Below are 14491 nucleotides of genomic sequence, written 5' to 3' on the forward strand. Positions count from 1 at the left end.
GGTTACGCTCCCTCCCAGTTTACGCTCCCTCCCAGTTTACGCTCCCTCCCAGGTTACGCTCCCTCCCAGGTTACGCTCCCTCCCAGGTTACGCTCCCTCCCAGTTTACGCTCCCTCCCAGTTTACGCTCCCTCCCAGGTTACGCTCCCTCCCAGGTTACGCTCCCTCCCAGGTTACGCTCCCTCCCAGGTTACGCTCCCTCCCAGGTTACGCTCCCTCCCAGTTTACGCTCCCTCCCAGTTTACGCTCCCTCCCAGTTTACGCTCCCTCCCAGTTTACGCTCCCTCCCAGGTTACGCTCCCTCCCAGGTTACGCTCCCTCCCAGGTTACGCTCCCTCCCAGGTTACGCTCCCTCCCAGGTTACGCTCCCTCCCAGGTTACGCTCCCTCCCAGGTTACGCTCCCTCCCAGGTTACGCTCCCTCCCAGGTTACGCTCCCTCCCAGGTTACGCTCCCTCCCAGTTTACGCTCCCTCCCAGTTTACGCTCCCTCCCAGTTTACGCTCCCTCCCAGTTTGCGCTCCCTCCCAGTTTGCGCTCCCTCCCAGTTTGCGCTCCCTCAGTGGGTTTAACGCTGAATTTCCTCCACTGCCCTGCTGTTTTTCTGCATGTCCACAGCGCTGTAGCCAATCACTGAGCTCAGAGACTCAGTGCTGCACTTGTGGAGGGAGAATAAAACAAAGATTTTCTGAAAACTGGAAACCTCTCTAACTCTCAGGAATCCAAACATTTTGGTGTCCAGGTTGTACGTTTGGTTTTGTACTAACCGTTTTGCTCTGCTGTGTTTGTGCCGTGGAGATGGCCGTTTCCGTGTATTGATCATTGAACTGTTCTGTTACATATATGACGTGCACATTAGATCGGATGACGGCCGGCGGATCATCGCTTGCCTTCACCTTACTACTCAGAATGACTGGAGGCGAATGTCCGTATAGTATGCTTGTGTCATGCCGTCTTCTCGGTGACCTTTTCTGCTATGCACAGGATTATTTCTTTCCTATAGGTGTATGCTGATTTTGTTTTCCTGATTAGTTTCTCTGATGATTTGCTCTTTCATTTTCATGCTGCCGTAGCTGGAACCAGCAGCCTCTGCTTCCTCTCCACCGAGCCAGGTACTGTACCCCTGCACACAGGATCTCTCTGCCGACCCAGCCTCGTCTTCTCTCCACATCTGGGCTGGTGTCTGTGCGCGTGTGTCATGCTGGAGTGTAAGGCTCTATTCACATCTCCTTCCTCCATAACCGTCCCCCCCCCCCCCCCGGTCCTCCACATCCCTCTGTGCATGTGTGCAACCTCACACCAGATGGATGTTCTGCATGCATTGTCCGTTTGCAATTTGTGGCATGATTTACAAAAGTTCTCCTAAACATCTGAAATATTAGCTGGTGGCCATAACTTCTCAGCTCTGCGTTTCGGGAGCCCCTATCCCCCCCATTCCCCCACTGCATGCCCACCTGATGCTGCCCACCATTTATGCTGCTTTTTCTTAGATTGATAAGTAGCTCGGAAAACCATTGCACTTTATTATTATTATTATTATTATTATTATTTATTTATTTATATAGCACCATTAATTCCATGGTGCTGTACATGAGAAAGGGCTTACAAGCAGAGTTACAGATATCATTTACAGTAAACACGTTTACAGTGACAGACTGGTACAGAGGGGAGAGGACCCTGTCCTTGCGGACTTACATTCTATGGGATAGTGGGGAAGAGACAGAAGGTCAGAGGTGCTGCAGCTCTGGCGGTGGTGAGGCGGCTGCTCTGGCGATGGTGAGGTGGCAGAATGGTTATTGCAGGCTGTAGGCTTTCTTGAAGAGATGGGTTTTCAGGTTCCGTCTGAAGGATCCGAGGGTGGTGAATAATCGGACGTGTTGAGGCGTGGAATTCCAGAGGATGGGGGATATTCGGGAGAAATCTTGGAGGCGGTTGTGTGAGGAACGAATAAGTGTGGAGGAGAGTAGGAGGCCTTGGGAGGATCGGAGATTAGTTCAGAGATATAGGGAGGGGACAGGTTGTGGATGGCTTTGTAGATCAGTGTTAGTAGTTTGAACTGGATTCGTTGGGGGATTGGGAGCCAGTGGAGAAATTTGCAGAGGGGAGAAGCAGGGGAGTAGCGAGGAGAAAGGTGGATTAGCTGGGCAGCAGAGATGAGGACAGACTGGAGTGGTGCAAGAGAGTTAGCGGGGAGGCCACAGAGGAGGGTGTTGCAGTAGTCGAGGTAGGAGATGATGAGGGCATGCACAAGAGTTTTGGTAGATTGTGGGCTGAGGAAGGGACGGATTCTGGCAATATTTTTGAGTTGGAGGCGACAGGAGGTGGCAAGAGTTTGGACGTGCGGTTTGAAGGACAGGGCAGAGTCGAGAGTTACCCCGAGTCAGCGGATTTCAGGTGCGGGAGAGAGCGTGATGCCGTTTACCATAATAGATAGGTCAGGTAGGGGGGATACGTGAGATGGGGGAAAGATGATGAGTTCGGTTTTGTCTACATTGAGCATGAGGAAGCAAGAGGTGAAGAAGGATATGGCTGACAGACACTTCGGGATTCTGGACAGCAGAGAGGTGACATCTGGGCCAGAGAGGTAGATCTGAGTGTCGCCCGCATACAGGTGGTACTGGAAGCCATGGGACTTTGAGTTGTCCTAGGCCAAGGGTATAGATGGAAAAAAGTAGGGGCCCTAGGACAGAGCCTTGAGGGACTCCAACAGAGAGAGGGCGGGATGAGGAGGTGGTGTGGGAGTGGGAAACACTAAATGTGCGGTCGGAAAGGTATGATGCGATCCAGGACAGGGCAAGGTCCTTGATGCCAAGGGAAGAAAGAATCTGTAGCAGTAGGCAGTGATCGACTGTGTTGAAAGCAGAGGACAGGTCAAGAAGGAGGAGGATGGAGAATTGTCTGTTAGCTTTGGCTGTGACGAAGTCATTAGTAATTTTGGTCAGAGCAGTTTCGGTGGAGTGGTGGGGGCGGAAGCCAGATTGGAGGTTGTCAAGCAGAGACTTTATATATAGTAGTTGCAATCCTCGTCCATGGCACGTTATGTGGTTGTTTTCTGCACCGCCTCCATTATGTCCAGCATTCCCATTGAATGAAGCTGCTCTTCAGAAGATGATTATAATTAGTCGTTAAACGACAGATGGTCGGCTTTGTGCACGCCTGTCGGCGGTCATTCACCCGTTAATACAATCGTTCTGCACGCATAGAACTTTATATTCTCGGCAGCACATGTCCTGTTTACACAGGATGGTGTGCTGCATAGAGCGATTATTTTTATGCCTGTTTAAAAATTGTCCCATCTTTCTGACAAGCGTTTTGCTCATTGGTTGAGTGATTGCCAACTTGTTGAGACTCGATAATCTAGAAGCAAGTGTTTCTAAAAGTGTTTTCTCAGTTATGGACCTGTGTACACTTGTTGAGTTTGTCATGCATTTTGGCATGGATGCTGTGCAGAAATCCTTATGAAATCTACTTTACAATCAACTTATGCCGCATGTGAGTGGAGTTACTAGAACTCTGTTCACATGCACAGGAACATTTTTGTATGGGGGAAAAAAAAAAATCTGCAAAAGATATACCGTAATTGGTATGTCCTCTATTTCAGCAGAAATGCCAAGTGAATGGCAATAGAGCTAAACATTGTGCAAATACCCCAAACACTTGCAACAAATCTGATATTGAAATCCAGTCTTATTTTTGCATGAAAATAATATAGGGCACTTCAGTTAAAATAATTTAGATTAACAAAAAGGCAAAAGCCATCCCATCTTTTGTATTTTTTAATAAAAATGATGTTAACTGAGTATCCTTATATTATTTTCATGCACGATTTCTCTGTATTTATTACTGCAGCGTATTTGCTTATTATGTTTGTCTTTGTTTTTTCAGTGTAGTGACCAGTGCGAACATGCACTTACATGCTGCATGCACACCAACTTATATCCTAGTTCTTTTTTTTTTTTTTTTAGTATCATTTTAATCTGCTTCAAAGAGCCGTTACAGCCATATCTTTAGTTAAGAGTCCAAAATCCTGCTGACAGGTCCTCTTTATTTGTACTTATCATTAGATTTATTGCAGTCAGATATGTTTTTCTCTGAAACGCTACAGTGTTTCATAGAAACGTAGTTTTAAAAGTAGTCCAGAGACCATAGGAAGAGATGAGACTGGTCCCGTGTGGACCACGGATGAGGTTTTGTCGTACCGATCCAGTTGATTTGAAAGGTCTCTCCTTATGTAGATAGCGGATAGTTGCCGGTCGGAGAACACACTAGTCAGGGCTTTCACTATGATCCCTGGTTCGCTTTTCAAACCGTTTTATCTGAAGTGTCACAGCATTGCAGAGCAATACCTGTTTGGCTGTAATCCCGCTGCCAGGCTCTGGATCCTGCCGCCATTGGTTTGGATAGTGTGAAACTAATGACAAGTGCCCTCTTAAAGTGAGATGTGTGTACTGGGCCTAAGGGGCTGACCACTGCCTTGTCCAATAACCAGTAATAAGATTATCTTAAACCTTAACATCACAATAGGAGGTGAGAGAATCGGCAGTAAGTTTATTTTTTAAGAAAAGTCCCAAATCTGCAGTATGAACAAGTTGGTCAGGCTTAAAAAGTCAAGAGTACTATGTGCACAATCACATTGGGCTTATCTTACATTTTGTTGTGGAGTGTAATGCAAGTCCTGTGATTGCGCTCATTGTGTATTTGATTTTTGAGTAACATTATCAAAATGATCCATTTTATTGACTTGTTCGCTTTGGGACATGTAGACGGAGAGCACACACACGATTTCAAGGAGTTTTGTTCATATATAATTTTATTTGCTTGTGTATTTGAGCAATTTTTGCTTGTCTCTGACTCCATGACCGGCCATGTGGTAGCCACTAATTAGACCTTTCCTCCTTCCCGTTCGACCTCTCAGGGTGCCACTGAAGAAGCCTCCACTTTGCCTCTGAGTTCGCCCACTGCTCTGCCTCAGGTTGGCCGGTGATTTGCTGTGATGTTGATTTTTGTGTGTGGTTTGTCTTTCTAAAAAGGTATCCAATTCATGACAGCAGGTTCGCTTTCGTATTTCTCCTCTCATTCTCCATCCGATCATAGTGCTTCCATGACGTGAAGGACACCAAACGGAGCCAAGACTCTGCTGCCCTAGGAGAACCCATCAGTTGGATTGACCTCACTTGACCACAAACGCCATTAACCAGCATTTTAGCACTTTACCACCATGGTTTTAGATACTAAGTAATATCATTCTAATTCATGAAATTCTAATTCTGCCTCCCATTTATTCAAATTACTTATTTTTAAGCCATTTGGGTGGTCCAATCCCTGTAACTAATGGTGGTAATCATGGCCTTTTTTGTGTGTTTGACATTGCAAAGATGCTCCAACATTGTAGAATTGCTCCTAGAAGACGGCACATCCTCCTGAGTATGCGCAGTGAAGCTGGGTGCAGAGCACAGAAAAGAAATACAATATTGATGTGCACAGCTAAAATCTGACATCTTTTATTAATATACAATTTATAAAAACTCTGAAATGTAAGTACGAAAACCCAAAACACGTCTGATAAGGAGCAAAGATACGGGCAATTTCTCAGGGCCAGAATTGCATTAGAGGTTTGCTATTACTGCACAGTGCGCTTTCTTTTTTGTGTATATGTTATACGTTACTGCTGGAAGTGATTGTATCAGATCCTGATACCGCATTACGCAGTTTATGCTTTTCCAACCATTGAAATTGGCCCATTTTTTTTTCCACCTTATTAGATGTGTTTTCAGGTTTTTGTACTTACATTTTATAGCTTTTATGGATTGTACATTAATAGAATTTGTCAGATTTTAGGTGTGGACATCAATATTGTATTTCTTTTTCTGTGTTTACTATATGGATACATAATTGAACACCCTGTGGTCATATACAGGCTGTGTGCCCATTTTCTACGTGTTTTTCTAAAATCATAATGATCAAGCTTTAAAAAAAAATCAAGTAGCATGGTGGTGGTAAAATGGAGTAAACGTAACTTTAAAGGCATTCGGTCACCTCCAAAACTCAATTTAAATGAATCAGATTGTTTTATAAGGGACTTGTATAAAAATCGTGCGTGTAGTGTAATTTGTTGACTTCCTTGGGCAGAAAATCCTTTAGTTATTATGCAAATGAGGGTGTATGGTGCACCCTTGGTGTGGCCAGGAGCTAAATTCACCATTGCCTCCTCATTTACCATAACTCACTGACATCTTCTATGCAAATTGACAGCTTTGTGTGCCCTCAATCACTGACTCTGCCATAACCTAGCGGGTGAAGCAGATTTTCCTCTCTCCTGTCCACTGTACCCACTCGTCTCCAGTACAGACACTGTGTGCACTTGAGTCCTCCGGTGTCAGTGTGTCTGCTTACACATGGCCTCCGCTGCATAAGTAATAGAGATCATTTACTGTGCCAGGAAGCTGCACCACAGGCACAATTATTATAGGGACGGAGTCCCCTGTAAGTGATTTGTTAAAATAGAATTTTGTGGGTGATAGACGAGGTCTTGCTCCTGATGAAAATGACCATATGGAATAAAATGACAATGCTTATGTAATATTAGAGCGGTTATTTAAGACTGATATATTGATGACCCATCTGTAGAACAGTTGATCTATATGAGACGGCACCCTAGTGATCCACTGAAATTCACTCCAGCAGCAGCCAGATTTTGTATAATATTTATATAACATTTATTTATATTATATTATTAAAAAAATACAATTTTCAATAAATACTTTAACATACATGCCTAATTTCAGCAACAGGCCATTTTCTGATGACCCTTTCCTTTTTAAGTAAAAATTTCAGAACAGACACATCCTTATTTCTATTATTATTGAGGAATATCAAACATTTCTCGCCAGATAGAGGGCCCTACTCTGGTGATTTCTGCCTGGCCTTGTTGCTTTCTTGCAGTGGTGACAAGCAATCTACCCACGTCACCATTGCAGCCAATTACTAGTGTTATTGTTGGCATGTCAAACTTTTTTTGTTAGTCGAAATTAGTGCGACCCTCCACCATCATTGAGAAGTGACTTGAGGTTTCTCTTCTATAGCCACCCTACCAAGTGCTCTCCTTTTGCCTCCTTCTGCCTCTTCAAGTCTTCCTATTGCACCCAAGATGGCCTTCCCTGGCTTTTCTTTACTGTGGCAACCATCGTGGAAGCAAACGAAGGGTACAGTGTAGGTTGGTTATAGAGGAGAACCATATAGTAATTTTTCAGCAGGGCTGTGGAGTCAGTAAGCCAAACCTCAGACTCCTCAATTTCCATGACACCGACTCCAACTCCACCAAAATGGGCTCCGATTCCACGACGCCCCTGCCAGGGCTGTGAAGTCGGTAAGCCAAACCTCCGACTCCTCAGTTTTCATGACTCCGACTCCACCAAAATGGGCTCTGACTCCACAGCCCTGTTTTTCAGTCCTACTTTAATTGAATGATGACTACTAGATGAGAACTAGGGGCATGTAGAAGAACAAAGCATTGTACAGATATTCCACATGGTGAATCTCTTCCTCCAACCACCAAAATGATATTAGTATTATTCTCGGAGCATTGGGAGTGCTGTTTCCTTCCCTCCTAGCCCACCTGCTGTCATTCTGTTTGTTTTTTAATCTTGTGTAATTTTTCAACTTGTTTCATTGGTTTTATTAAAATGCTCACATTCACTGCTTCTTGTTTTTCTAGGGTTCTTTTTTTTAATGCAGCTAATGGATAATTGTCAATCTGGGGATATATAGGTTCTTGTAACTTTAAATCACTTTGTCAGCTGGACATGAAGTTAAATGGAGCACAAAATGACTGTTCCAACTCAGCACTTGGCCTGGTCCAGTGGCTCAGGACACCTAACCCCCTACTTATCTCCTCACTTCTCTGCCTCTTATATACCCAGAGCTGTCAAGCAAGGAAGATGGTGGCACAAATCAATGGAAAACAAGTAGCTGGGATGGTGCGCTGATCTGCTGGCCACACCAAGGGTGCATAGGGCACCTGTGCTAGGTTTGAACAGTCATTTTGTGCTGATGGTCTTTCTTTAAATATGTTTTACTTTGTCACAAAAGTGTTATATGGTTTCAAAGAAGTATCCTCCTGCAACCCGGGACTATTGCTGGAATAATGGTGTATCAGAACTTGCTACTAAGGCTGCTTTGCCTACAATTCCTGCAGTGTAATATTCTTCATTAGTTCACATTTTGAAGCTTTGTTTTAATGCTTCTTTCACGTGCAGTGATGTTTATGTTGTTTTATAGATTGTGATGTGTTCTGTGTAACCCTTCTGCACAAGGCGTATTGTCCTTGGTTGGTGTCGTTTTGTTTCCCCCCCTCATACTTTATCCCAACCTTATAGAATCATGACTGACTGCTAGCTTCACCTCAGAGGCGGCCCACCTATCCAGTGTAAGCCAATCTAAATGGCATTGTCTTTTTATTTATTTTAAGGCGAAGACCGAGGAGCAGATCTCTGCAGAGCAGAGTTGGTATGAGACTGAGAAAGTGTGGCTGGTTCACAAAGATGGCTTCTCTCTGGGTATGTGTCTTTTTTAATATGAAAAAAATATTAAAAGTTGAGTCCTCAGTGGTTGATACCTTTTAATGGCTAACTGAATAGATGGTAACAAATTGCACGCTTTGGAGACTACTCAGGTCTCTTCATCAGGCATAGAATAATACAAAATCTGAAGAACCACATATTTATACACAACAGGACACAGGAACAATGCTATAGATGAGACATGTGATGTGAAGCAGAACGATCATTATGGGAGAGGGATAAACAGTTGTGGCCGTTTGTATTGGAACAGATCATAGATAAGGAGTGTGACATTTTGTTGTCCTGTGATTGAAGTCTGGTCCATGGTTGTGATGCCCCCAAAAGGTCTAAGGAGCACGTTGCTTAGTGGAGGTAGAAAGGCATAAATCGATGCAGTACATTCATGTCTGCTCTGAGTGTGTCAAAGGTTGTCATAAGTTTGTACTCCCAAACTTTTCTGTTTCTCTGAGATTTGAAGTGACCTTTTTAATACCAGTAATTTCATCTCCATAAGGCTGCCGTCACACTAGCAGTATTTGGTCAGTATTTTACCTCAGTATTTGTAAGCCAAAACCAGCAGTGGGTGATAAATACAGAAGTGGTGCATATGTTCTATTATACTTTTCCTCTAATTGTTCCACTCCTGGTTTTGGCTTACAAATACTGAGGTAAAACACTGACCAAATACTGCTAGTGTGACGGCAGCTTAAGACTGTGATCACGGATACCAAAATGTTTGCCCACAGATAGAACAAAGATGAATTCTCATCACCAGACAATAAAAGAAAAAAGAATGGATCTAAGTTTTTGCCCTTTCTCCCCTACCTACAGACAGCCCTAGGTGGATATAATTAAGCACACTACTTTAGATGTGACGCAGCTGAAAGTCCCTAGAGTCAGTCCTCATGTGAGTTGGGGATCTTTATCTTGTCCATGGTCATTATTAATGGACAGGTTTTACATTTTTTCTTGTTGCAGAGAAAAGTTCCTGTAGCTGTTGTAGAGGACAGGGAGCTCGTGACAATGATGATTCTTAGCTTTTTTTTTTTGCGTTTGGGATGCAGACTGCCCCGTTTAGGCTACGGTATGTTAGACGGTCAATTGGCTTCTGGTACAGGGACGTAGCTTAATGTAGCTTACCCTTACTTTCTAATGGGTAGGAGAAGCAGAGATACATTTTTTGTTCTTTTTTTACACGCTGAAAATGAATGCAATGTAAAAAGGGACACACTGACCAAAAATGGATGAAGATTGGATAAACACTGATCAAAGTTGATTAATTTTTTTCATTTGCAAAAAAACCCTTTATGTGAATAGGGCTTAAATCTGATTTCCACAATAAAGTTAGATCTAGGAGCAAAATTTTTATTTTTTTATGGACAAGCTTTACCAGACTCCTAGAAGGTTACAATAAAAGGCTGAAATACAGTTGTTAGCAATGTATGTTAAGTATCAATATACAAAAGTTTTATGTTTAATAGTTTAGAAAGAAATATACTGGATTTTGTGGGTTATAAGACGCTCCGGATTATAAGACGCACCCCAAATTTTGAGGAGAAAAATAGGAGTTGTTTTTTCTAATAAAATGGTGGTGCTTCTTATAATCCATGTGCCTTATTGCACATCGGGGGTGGTGGCTGCGGTTAAGCGGGGTCCAGGGTCGCTGCTGGAGGAAGCAGGAGTGGGGTGTTGCTGTAGACCACAGGCTGGGATTAGGGGGTGTTCTGATGTGCTGCGGGGGTGCCCGGCGGTGCTGCAGGGGTCTCCGGTGCTGCTGCGAGGGTCTCCTGTGCTGCTGTTGGGGCTCTGCCGACATTTTGTGAAATGCCAGAGCCCCTGCAGTTCCATGGTTTCCTGAGCGGTGGACTCCGGGAAAATGGCCGCCGAGAGGCTGCGCATGCGCAGATGGAGATCTCAGCACCAAGATGTGGGGAGATGAGATCTCGCTATCGGTAAAGCCCCCAGCACTGCCGGGCACCCCTGCAGCACCACCGGACACCCCCTCATCCCAGCCTGCGGCCTGCAGCAACGGTATCGGTAAGGTATATCGGCATAATAAGATGCACCCCCCAAAGTGTGTCTTATAATCCGAAAAATACGATAGTTTGAAATGGATATTTATTTGTATTAAAAACCACTTGGTATATGTGTATGTTCACACAGTGCTGTTGAACAACCATAAGAAAAGCAGCCACGGCGACTCGATCATATTATTTGAGCATGCTGAAAATACTCTATTAGCGCACGAGCATGCTTGGATAACACCTTATCCGAACATGTTCGCTCATCACTAAACGCTACATGTGAGCAAGGCTTGGTTGGATCTGAGTGTTTATCTAGAGCAGTGTTCCCCAAGTCCGGTCCTCAAGAGCCACCAACAGGTCATGTTTTCAGGATTTCCTTAGTATTGCACAGGTGATAATTGCGTCACCTGGACAGGCAATAATTCCATCACCTGTGCAATACTAAGGAAATCCTGGAAACATGACCTGTTGGTGGCTCTTGAGGACCGGAGTTGGGGAACACTGATCTAGAGGATTATATTTTCCTTATTTTCTTTTGGCTGCTAATGTTGACACTAATAATGTGTTTTTATTTTGAACAGCTAATAAGCTGAATGCAGAAAACAGCAATTTACCGGAAGGAAAAGTGAAAATTCGACTAGAGAATGATGGAACTATACTGGACGTGGATGAGGATGATGTGGAAAAAGTACTTTTTTCTATATATAAGACACTTGTTCAAGGAGAACGAGATCCCTTTTTAGAAGTTTTTAAGTGATGGAAAATGATTGCAAAAATATGTAAATATTGAAGGGGTTGTCCACTACTCTGAAAACTCCTTAAGAGTCCCGATACTTCCTCCTAGTAACATGGCAACAGTTTTTACTCACCTTTGGTGCTGGCACAGTTCAGTGATGTTCGTACTGGTTGTCCCAGGGATTGCTTGGCATTATGTCACGCGATCCCTGCGGCCGATCAATGCTGGCTTCACTGTTCTCCTACAGACGTAATTGACATCTGGAGGAAGTGAGAGCTGCAGATTTGCCAGAAGGAGGGGAGAGTGATGCCAGCGCTGATTGACCACATCGTGTGATGCTCGGGGTAATCAGTGCCGACACTATTAGAACAGTGGCTGCAAGTATAAGGGTGCAGTGAAACGGCCTTATAAATCGAAGCAAGATCGTAATGCAGTGCACAGACTGGTCGGCAGTTCTCCAGATCCCAGCTTGACTGCTTTATGTATGTCTATGCAGCTTTCACGCTCAGGTTGGGACAGCGGCCAGCCAGTCTGAGCACTACTTTCCGATCTTACTTCAATGTAAACAGTTGTCTGACTGCGCTTTGGGCAGTGTTATTATTTTACTCTCCTTTAAGCTGTATATCTGGTTGTGGTTTTCCCACTCATTTTTTAAATAAGCAAGGCCTATGTCAGGGAGCATGTTAATTGGGGAACTAAGTTGCACGGAATTGGAGAAAGTTGTTTCAAGACACCTCCAGCAATGGCTTCCTTGGGTAAGTTAGGAAGCCCAATCCTACTATTTGCCAACATCACTTGCCTGGGAAGAGTTAGTGGACAATTTCTTCTCATTTGTATGGAGGCCTTTGAATTTAAAGATGTGGTCAATTACTTTTACATTTATGTCCTATCCTTAGGACAGGTCATCAATGTTTTGATAGGTTGGGGTCCAACACCCCCTTCCGATCACCTGTTATTGGTGTGGGTGGCGGTGAGTGGTACTTATTTGTGGAGCTGGTCTTCTACTTGTAGTGGCTATCACAGGGTACTATACAACCTTGGCCATTACCAGAAGACGGAGCAGCTTGGCAAGTAAGCACTACCTTTAGGTGGCTGCCGCCACTGATAACAGCTAACCGGCGTGGGGGTTTCAGGTGTCTGATCCCAGCTGATCAGACATTGATGACCTAATCTAAGGATAGTCCATCAATGTAAAAGTAGTGGACAACTTCTTTAAAGGTAACCTGACAGTTGGTTCATGCTTTATTTTAGCGGTGTATAGTTTACTATGAAACACTACTGTTTTTAAGAGAACATTTACTTTTAAAATCCGGCCAGGGGACTATGCAAGACTGATGACTATTCCAAGAGTCTTCCTTTCCGGCTTCCTTTGAGTGACCGGTGTCTACCTATATGCACACATAGATGGCTGAAATAACAGACCCTGTATCTGATATATGCAGCCTGTGATTTGGGCAGAATGTAGCAGCTGTTGGGTTCTCTTTAATACCTGATGGCCACCAGATGAGCATTGTATGGCTGCAGCTTTATAGCTGTAAATACAAGAACTTCAGACTGTGTCTTAATAATATTACAACACTGAGACCTAAAGGGTCTGGGATACATTTGTGTTAGAATCTATACCACTAAAGGTAAATGTAATTAATTTGTTTTCATGCTAGGCCAGGACCTTCCCTCTAAGCTCTGAAAAGTCTGCAAAGCTGACGTAAAATTACCAAAAGTTTTATGTTAAATTTTTGGCACAAATTGTTAGACCCTTAATTTTTTGCATAATGCTGACTTGTGCCTAGTAAATTTTAAATCTCAGCAGATGAACTGTAACCCATAGATTTTTACAATGAAATGTGGGGTTTCTCCTTATTTACTCAGATACTTCTAGTACTTTCTTCTACACTGTATACATAATGTTTCCTTGGTTTGCAAAAGTAATCGTCTTTCCTTAGATGATGTGTAATAATCACTATCAGGAGGAGTGTATGTATATTTACTGTGTATTGCATATCTAAGTTATTTTGTACTGTGTGATTTTGATAATGTCTCACTGAATCTGAATTTGCAAATCCTTTTATTCAGGCGAACCCTCCATCTCATGATCGGGTGGAAGACTTGGCATCACTAGTTTATCTGAACGAAGCCAGTGTACTACACACACTGCGGCAAAGATTTGGCGGAAACTTGCTTCACACATTTGCAGGACCAGCTATGGTTATCATGAATCCTATGAGTTCTCCTTCCATATATTCTGAGAAGGTATGATGGCACATTACATTTTTTTTATTCAATGTTATTTATTTTCGTTTACCATTTTTTGGTATTTTGCTAGTGTTTTATTTACAAGCCAGCAATGGCATGTTGTATATTAGTGTGTCTGTATCAGACTGTCCAGTAGTTGTAGATCATATGGTGTATAGTCATACCATTACTTTACTTACTGCAAGCGGTGTGGTGGAAGATCTCCATCTAGTGGAACAGTTAGAAAATGCAGTCATTAGTAATGAGGAAAGCAGAAAATCTGCTTATAAGGATTCATTGTAATGGGATCTTTTTTTTTTTTTTTTTAAAGCAAGCATCAGTATACTTATTGAATAGTGATACTGTATTGAAGAATGCAATTCGCTGTGAGTGATTTTAGTTAATTGGACATCATGCCATAAATCTCTGGGGCATATTTTTTTTTCCCACTAACTGCACCAGAATCATATGTTACGATGTGCCTGTGCTGAATACGGTGTTGCGGTTTGGTTCTGATATATTACAGCATGCGTTTGATTTTATGAGGACTGTACACAATTTTGCTTGAATGTACCATTTTAAGTTACCATTCACTTAATTATCTGGTTATTAAAGGTGGTGGCTGATTGGCTGCGACCTTTTCCTCTTCTGCCAGAGTAGACTTCTCTCTGATGGAGCCTTGCAATATGACCAAGGTTATTTGCCAAGCCAGATACTCTTATACAGACTGTTTCAAGACGTTTGCCCCTCATCAGTGTAGAATCGGACGTGTTGCAAGGCTTCTTAGAGTGTCGGATGTTGACTGATAGGATAGCAACCTGATCTTGCTTGTAGTACTTGCTGGATAGTGAAATTGCCAAATTTTCTCTTATGGATCATGACCTGTAAGACTTCATACTTGCCTCCTCCTCTTTAATGATAACCACCTCTTCTCATATGCAAAT

The 14491-nt window shown here is 43.2% G+C and overlaps 1 protein-coding gene across 8 annotated transcripts in view; it reads left to right on the plus strand.

Moving 5' to 3' along the window:
• The window catches only part of MYO18A (myosin XVIIIA), a 383975-nt gene that overhangs the window by 133005 nt on the left and 236479 nt on the right, over window positions 1-14491 (plus strand). For 3 of the 8 annotated variants that reach the window (XM_077294307.1, XM_077294310.1, XM_077294311.1), the window contains exons 3-7: window positions 1071-1205; window positions 4913-4969; window positions 8465-8552; window positions 11161-11267; window positions 13389-13565. In XM_077294307.1, the coding sequence (XP_077150422.1) occupies window positions 1071-1205; window positions 4913-4969; window positions 8465-8552; window positions 11161-11267; window positions 13389-13565 (564 nt within the window). The remainder of the gene's footprint in view (window positions 1-1070; window positions 1206-4912; window positions 4970-8464; window positions 8553-11160; window positions 11268-13388; window positions 13566-14491) is intronic. The other 5 variants (XM_077294308.1, XM_077294312.1, XM_077294315.1 and 2 more) reach the window with 3 other exon arrangements.

This window comes from Ranitomeya variabilis, chromosome 3 (genome assembly GCF_051348905.1).
Source record: "Ranitomeya variabilis isolate aRanVar5 chromosome 3, aRanVar5.hap1, whole genome shotgun sequence".
In the NCBI taxonomy this organism is placed as follows: Eukaryota; Metazoa; Chordata; class Amphibia; order Anura; family Dendrobatidae; genus Ranitomeya; species Ranitomeya variabilis.